Source organism: Eurytemora carolleeae, unplaced genomic scaffold (genome assembly GCF_000591075.1).
Source record: "Eurytemora carolleeae unplaced genomic scaffold, Eaff_2.0 scaffold251, whole genome shotgun sequence".
In the NCBI taxonomy this organism is placed as follows: Eukaryota; Metazoa; Arthropoda; class Copepoda; order Calanoida; family Temoridae; genus Eurytemora; species Eurytemora carolleeae.
Genome location: NW_019396288.1, coordinates 293793 through 302051, shown reverse-complemented (window position 1 = coordinate 302051; position 8259 = coordinate 293793). Strand labels below are relative to the sequence as shown.

The 8259-nt window shown below is 30.3% G+C and overlaps 1 protein-coding gene across 1 annotated transcript in view; it reads right to left on the bottom strand.

The window, feature by feature from the left end:
* Nucleotides 1–1580: 1580 nt before the first annotated feature.
* Nucleotides 1581–8259, bottom strand: part of LOC111700198 (uncharacterized) — a 17719-nt gene continuing 11040 nt past the window's right edge. The window contains exons 10-13 of the mRNA XM_023471049.1: nucleotides 4689–4746; nucleotides 4430–4512; nucleotides 2957–3019; nucleotides 1581–2618 (exon numbers count right to left, since the gene is read on the bottom strand). Of these exons, the coding sequence (XP_023326817.1) occupies nucleotides 2566–2618; nucleotides 2957–3019; nucleotides 4430–4512; nucleotides 4689–4746 (257 nt within the window). The 3' untranslated portion in view covers nucleotides 1581–2565. The remainder of the gene's footprint in view (nucleotides 2619–2956; nucleotides 3020–4429; nucleotides 4513–4688; nucleotides 4747–8259) is intronic.

The window sequence follows — 8259 nt, the reverse complement described above, 5'->3', positions numbered from 1 at the left end:
TATTTATTTATTTAGATAGATGTATAGATAGATGTAAAGATAGACAACTAGATATTTGTTTAGATAGATGTATAGATAGATAACTAGATATTTGTTTAGATAGATCTATTATATAGATAACTAGATATTTGTTTAGATAGATCTATAGATAGATAACTAGATATTTGCTTAGATATATGTATAGATAGATAACTAGATATTTTTTTAGATAGATGTATAGATAGACAACAAGATATTTGTTTAGATAGATGTATAGATAGATAACTAGATATTTGTTTAAATAGATGTATAGATAGATAACTAGATATTTGTTTTAGATAGATGTATAGATAGACAACAAGATATTTGTTTAGAATAGATGTATAGATAGATAACTAGATATTTGTTTAAATAGATGTTTATAGACCAAAAACCGATGAATAAATATCTAGTTAGGTAATTGTATAAATTAATAAATTATCTCGATACTTTCTAAAGGCTTTCTAGATACTTTATAGATATTTTCTAGATATTTTCTAGATGTTTTCTATAAACATTCTAGTTAATTTCCTAATATGCTTTCTATTTAATTTCTAGATACTTTCCAGATACTTTCTAGATATTTTCTAGATACTAGTTAATTTCTAGATATTTTCTAGAAATTTTCAAGATGCTGTCTATATATTTTCTAGAAATTTTCTAGACATTTTCTAGATACTTTCTAGATAGTCTCTGGTTTGAGGGTAAAACAACGTGATTATTAAAGGGAGCAGGTGTAAGGAATAGTTTGAGGGAAACCTAAATTAAAATATTCATACAATCACTCAACATAGATAGATAGATACTAGATATTATTAAAAACAGGATTAAACATTTAAAAGATTAAAGATAAAATCTGTAAACTCCAACATTTTAAACGGACTTTAAACGTGATTTTAAAAAGACCGTAAATGTGATTTTAAACGGACAGTAAACGTGATTTTAAACGGACCGTAAACGTGATTTTAAACGGACCATAAACGTGATTTTAAACGGACCGTAAACGTGATATTAAACGGATCTTAAACGTGGTTTTAAACGGACCGTAAAAGTGATTTTAAACGGACCGTAAACGTGATTTTAAACGGACCATAAACGTGGGATTAAACGGACTGTAAACGTGATTTTAAACGGATCGTAAACGTGATTTTCAACGGATCTTAAACGTGGTTTTAAACGGACCGTAACAGTGATTTTAAACGGACCGTAAAAGTGATTTTAAACGGACCGTAAGCGTGATTTTAAACGGACCATAAACGTCATTTCAAACGGACTGTAAACTCATTGCCACTCATAAATTTCCTGTCTAATTTTTTTTTAAATAATAGTTGTCCAGCGCTGTAGGTGGAATTTAAAAAAAAACACAGAGGGAAAACACAGAAGAAGAAAAAACGATTTTTTAGCCTACGTTACCAGCGGTGTTCCCTCAAGAATATCAGCCAATTTAGTCCAGCCGTTTGGTCAGCTATAGCTACCATATAATATGTATATATATATGAGCGAAGAGCTGTATTATATAGATATAAAAAAAAAATTCTCTCTGTGTCTTTAGGAATTAAACAAATTGTAAATTTATTTATTTCAATTCTACATTTATTATATAACAACATTATAGTTAACACCATTCATAACTTTATACGGAATTAACTTAATGATTAGAATATTGGTCAACCAATGTGAACCAGAGAGAACCAGAGAGAACCGTACCAGGGAAAACCAGGGAGAACCAGGGAGAACCAAGGAGAACCAGGGAGAACCAGGGAGAACCAGAGAGAACCAAGGAGAACCAGGGAGAACCAGGGAGAATCAGGGAAAACCAGGGAGAACCAAGGAGAACCAGGGAGTACCAGGGAGAACCAAGGAGAACCTGCGAGAACCAGGGAAAACCTGGGAGAACCAGGGAGAACCTGGGAGAACCAGGGAGAACCCGAGAGAACCATGGAGAGCCAGGGAGAACCAAGGAGAATAATAATAATGTTTTTAAATTGATTTTTGACGTTGTTTCAAACAGGGATATTTCTCTACATAAACATGCATTGTATTATTAGTCTTTCATTTTTATAAACAGGTTTCTTTAAAGTCCAAATATTTAAGTTTAGCATTGCTCAATAGAATTAAATCTACTACTTAAGTTAAGAAATTGATATTTTGTATATTTTTATCTGGAATAAGTATTTTTTAAACCACTCTTTTCTTTGAAACATTATTTTAAGGCTTATTAATACGCCAAACAAGTTATGTAAAACAAGTTATTAATTTTTTAAACAATAACATTTTTGAACAATTTGATTTTAAGTTTTGGTCAAAAATTAGTTCTGCTCGTTTAGCATTTTCACATTGACATCGAATTGATGATAATAAAAGAAAAATTATCAAAAAACAAAGATGTTGCCAATTGAAAATCAATGTTTTTCAAGAAGATTATTTAAGGAATATTTTTTTTGATCGATTATATTTAGATTGACTGCGCGAGAATAAAAATCGAATTGAGCCACAAAGTCATTTATGTTTGAAACATTAAACCACACTTTTAATATTTCGATTTATTTAATAAATCAGATAAATCCCAAACAAGATCAGCACACGTACACAGTTCACAACTAAATAAAAATTCATTAATAATTTATGTATTCATCCGATCTAATTGTGCAAACAAAAACCTTGCATTGTAAACTCAAAAAAAAATGAAAAATAGGTTAAAAACTAAGGCTACATACACATGCGCAAAACTATAGAGACGACTGTACTGAATTTATACTGTCTGTTTTCTTATATTTGTGATTTCCTTTATGCCTAAAAACTTTTTTCTTTCTTCACCCATCATTAATAAAAAGGCATTGAAACGACTTATTAGGCAGAACACAGTTTCTAAAAACCAAAACCGAGAATTAAGTATTGACGAAATAAAGAGAAAAAGCAAATAAAGAAGAACCTAAACCTTTTTCTTTTATAGTTGTAGCACCATTAACACCCTGTCTACCTAACGCTTTCTCACCAAGGTCTGAAATAAATTGTAAAAATTTGAGAAATTAACAAATAATTTTGTGAACGTTTTTGATCAGTGAAACACACAAAAATATTATTTTTTATTGTTTAGTAATATTTTCCTAAATCTAACATATTTCCTCATTTTTTATTAATTTTTTTTTATTAATCTACTCATCATTGAAAAACCTTTTGTCATTAAATTTTCTGTTTCAAAGTTGAAGATATTTTTTCTTATATTTATATTTTGCTTCGTTTTTAAATTAATTTATGTTTTTAATAATTAAAATAAAATATATCCAAACCGCCGCGCCGCCCTGGCTAGTATTATATCAAAACTAGTCCTCGATATCCATAGAAATATCTAAATAAGGATTTGATAAAATTGTAGTTACACTGAAATGATAGATGTGTTATGTGATGAATAATGATCAATGTCGCCTATTTTCGCATAATTTTGCATATTTGTGTGTGAATAAATTTTTATCATTTTATAATATTTAAGAGTAAACAAGTTTGAATTGTAGAAGTATTAGTTGAAATAAGTTTGTAAGTATAAATATTAAATATATTCTTTGACGTATATAGGTTTAGTATGCTGGAGAATACAGGGAGAAAATTGAAATATCCCCCTCTAGCTCCTCGGCATCAAACAAACTTTTGATTAGGAAGTACATCATCTTTCCTACTATTCTCATTATTATATTGACTTCCGTCAAACTTCAAGTGCGGTCACCCTGACACATTTCAAACCTGTCAAAATTGTCAAGTGTTCACATGGTCACCATGTTAAACTAATTCCGTATAAACTCTTCAAATAGGATATTTCATGAGGTTTGTTGCGAGCAAAATTTGTCCATATTTTAATTAATATGAGGTAAAAACTTGCGAATTTGAATTTTTATTTATTAGCTCAATCTTTGCGCCCATTTTCTTTATATATACATTGCTTGTATGTCTGTTTGTTTGTATCTAATAAATGTAAACGGTTTAGTCGATCCGGTCCAAAATTGTCGAAGTATCAGGGAAGGATACTCAAAATTAAAAAAAAGTCTCCCAAAGTTTTCATTTTTGTAAAATTTAAAAAATCCCCGAAAAATTATCATTTAATCCGCTAATTTGTTTCTTATTGTTAAAAAAATTGTTCAAAGAGAAAAAGATAGAACCACAATTAAAAATTGAAATATAAAACGAAGAAGAAACTGACGACACGCAACAAACTTTGATTTTCTAATCCTGATGGCTTTGTAACCTGATTGTGGAAACTTTGAATTTTTTTTAAACTTTGAATATTCTATAAAACTTTATTTAAAGTTTGGAATATCGACATCAGTTTGGATAGATATAAGGATTAGAAAATCAGAGATTGTGCAAGTTCTCATTTCCTTAGTTAGTTACACTTTTTTCTGTAAATACTTTGTCCTACCTATTCCTTGAAAAGTCCTTTCAGCTGACTTGTAATAGGTCTTAAATATATCCGCAGTACACTTCAGGTGCAGATATCCATGCCTAGGAGGAATACGAATATATTCTAAATCTTTTTTTTTAATAAACTAAAAGGTTTTTCTTTTTAATTATTACTATTGTCATTATTATCGTTACTTTCAGTATCATTATTATTATTATTATTGTTATCATTAATATTATTTTATTATTATTATAATTATAATGATTAAGATAATTACCTGAAATGGATCCGCTTAATCCTAAGTGTGTACGAACTCAAGGCCGGGGTCAATCCATCTTAAAACATTAATAGTTTATGAATAAGAAATATTTAAAATTCTTTTAAAGGGACTGCTCACCTTTTATAAATTCATACCACAATGTTTGGTATAAACCAATAAAGCATGCAATGAAAAGAATTGGGATATGTTTATTGGGATATTTTTTATGTCATTGAAATTTTAAACTTTTGTCTAATTTAGCTGTGTTCCTTCTTCCAAACCTGTTGTAAAATTTGTACTTTCAAACAGGGAAAATTTCAAGGAACTAATTTTCCAGTTACCCTCTTTTATGTTTTTTTATTTAAATATTCTCCGTCTTAGAGTAGCACGTTCGACTTTCATCGGTAACTTTTAAACATTGGTCTGATTTCAACAGCGGCGAAATCTGCATTTTTCTTACTGAAATTATTGTCAGCAAGGAAACTGTGAACAGTGATGAACTTCATGAAATATGACTTTACAGTTTACATACTACTGTGTACAGTGATGAACTTCATGAAGTATAATTTTACTGTTTACATACTACTGTGTACAGTGATGAACTTCATGAAATATGACTTTACAGTTTACATACTACTGTGTACAGTGATGAACTTCATGAAATATGACTTTACAGTTTACATACTTCTCCGGGTTTTCAAAATTCGAATGTGATTATTAATTTTCTGTGATTCCCAAAAAAAATAAAAAATATTTGTAAGCATAAAACATATTTGCAGTTACATAACGTATTAGTAACTACAAGCATTTCTTCGGGTATAAAAGAACAAATCCATCATGATTGATCAGTCAAAAAACATGGTTGCGAATCCGTCATGATTGATCAGTCAAAAACATGGTTGTGAATCCGTCATCATTGATCAGTCAAAAAACATGGCTGTGAATCCGTCATCATTGATCAGTCAAAAAACATGGTTGTGAATCCGTCATCATTGATCAGTCAAAAAACATGGTTGTGAATCAGGTCTGCCAAATGAAGTATCATAATGACTTCTACAGCTCCCTTAAGATAAAGTTTATTGCGTAACTAATTATAAAGTCTGGCTGAGTTTGCATTTATTGATTTATTCATTAATTTATTGGTTTACAGGGCCAAACTCAGTACTCACGCCATACATTTACAATCTCAATAATAAAAAAACAATAAAAAATAAAAAAATTATAAAAATAATAAAAAATAAAAAAATTATAAAAATAATAAAAACGATAAAAGTACAAATTAATTCTGTTAGATCAAATAATCAAAGTTTAAAACATCAAAGGTTTACACCATCAGGTTGTAAAGATACAGGGATTTAAACATTTGACTTTGTGGAAAAGACTCACTTCCTTTAATTTAGTGAATGCAAAACTACCTAAAAACAAATTTAGTATTTAGGGTTTAGCACAATTATTTATGGGCTAAGCTTAAGTGCAATGATTTAGATATAATATTATAAATACAATTGTTTAAGTATGACGTTAAGCTTGAAAATGGTTTGCATTTTGTAAAGATTATTTATTTCCTTCTGATGCAACCGAAGTCTAAAATAATGTAATTGGTAAAACTGTATTCTACTCCGTAGTGTACTCACTATTCATTATATACTAGGGTGTGTACTCCGTAGTGTACTCACTATCCATTATATACTAGGGTGTGTACTCCGTAGTGTACTCACTATCCATTATGTACTAGGGTGTGTACTGTGTAGTGTACTCACTATCCATTATGTACTAGAGTGTGTACTGTGCAGTGTACTCACTATCCATTATGTACTAGGGTGTGTACTGTGCAGTGTACTCACTATCCGTACTAGGGTGTGTACTGTGTAGGGTTCTCACTTTCGAGTATGTACTAGGGTGTGTACTGTGCAGTGTACTCACTATCCATTATGTACTAGGGTGTGTACTGTGCAGTGTACTCACTATCCGTTATGTACTAGGGTGTGTACTGTGTAGGGTTCTCACTTTCGAGTATGTACTAGGGTGTGTACTTGCAATGTGCTCACTATCCGTTATGTACTAGTGTGTGTACTGTTTAGGGTTCTCACTTTCGAGTATGTAATATAATGTGAACTATTCCTGTATTCACTATGTATAAGCTTGCAATGAACTCTCATCGACTAGTTACTAAGATGTGTACTATGTTTTGTACCCGCTGTCGATTATGTACTAAAATGTGTACTCTGTATTTTACTCACTATCGTCTATTTACAAGAATGTGAACTATCTACAGTACTCACTATTGACTAAGAATGTGTATTATATGTTGTAATCTTTAAAATGTGTACTAGAATGTGTACTGATTACTGTGGTGTAAAATAAATAGTTCACTAGAATTTGTAAATGCCGAACTAGAAGAGTGAGAAAAGTACATTTATTATTTAAAACAGTGTTCTAAACTTTACAGGTTGATTGCTGGAGTATATACGCCACAACCCAGGATCTAGCAAACTTATATACATACATATATTTATGCCACAACCCGGGATCAAGCAAACTTATATCATATATGTATATATACGCCACAAACCAGGATCTAGCAAACTTATATACAGCTATGCCACAAACTCCACAAACCAGGATCTAGCAAACTTGAATACATATATGCATATATACGCCACAAACCAGGATCTATTAAACTCATAAACAATACATACATATATTTACGCAACCACCCAGGATCTAGCCAACTTATATACATCTATGTAAATATACGCCACAAACCAGGATCTAGCAAACTTATATACATATAAGTAAATATACGCCACAAACCAGGATTCAGCAAATTTATATACAGCTATGCCACAAACTCCACAAACCAGGATCTAGCAAACTTAAAGACATATATGCATATATACGCCACAAACCAGGATCTAGCAAACTTATATACAGCTATGCCACAAACTCCACAAACCAGGATCTAGCAAACTTATATCATATATGCATATATACGCCACAAACCAGGATCTAGCAAACTTATATACAGCTATGCCACAAACTCCACAACCCAGAATCTAGCAAACTTGAATACATATATGCATATATACGCCACAAACCAGGATCTATTAAACTTATATATAAATACATACATACATTTACGCCACAACCCAGGATCTAGCAAACTTATATACATATATGTAAATATACGCCACAAACCAGGATCCAGTAAACTTATATACATATATGTATATATTGCTATTCATGTAAAACTAATTAGATATGTTTTAATATGCTTTGATATTTGTTGTGTACATGTCTGAAAATTACTTTAAACTCTAGTTATTCGAATTTATGTATAAACTATTTTGCATATGATAAATTCGCACCCTGATCTCTAATCGTTCTCCTTAAATCTATTTAATTGAAATATTTTGTTATTATTACTAACATTAGGTGGAAAAAATAATCAAAACAGCCAAGAGCTATTTTCCACCTAATTGCTTTATACTTGTACTGTTAATATAATCATCAATTTTGTGATTGTAAACTCTATCTGTATACAGATACATTTATTTTAGCAATAAACGTTATCTTATCTTATCTTATC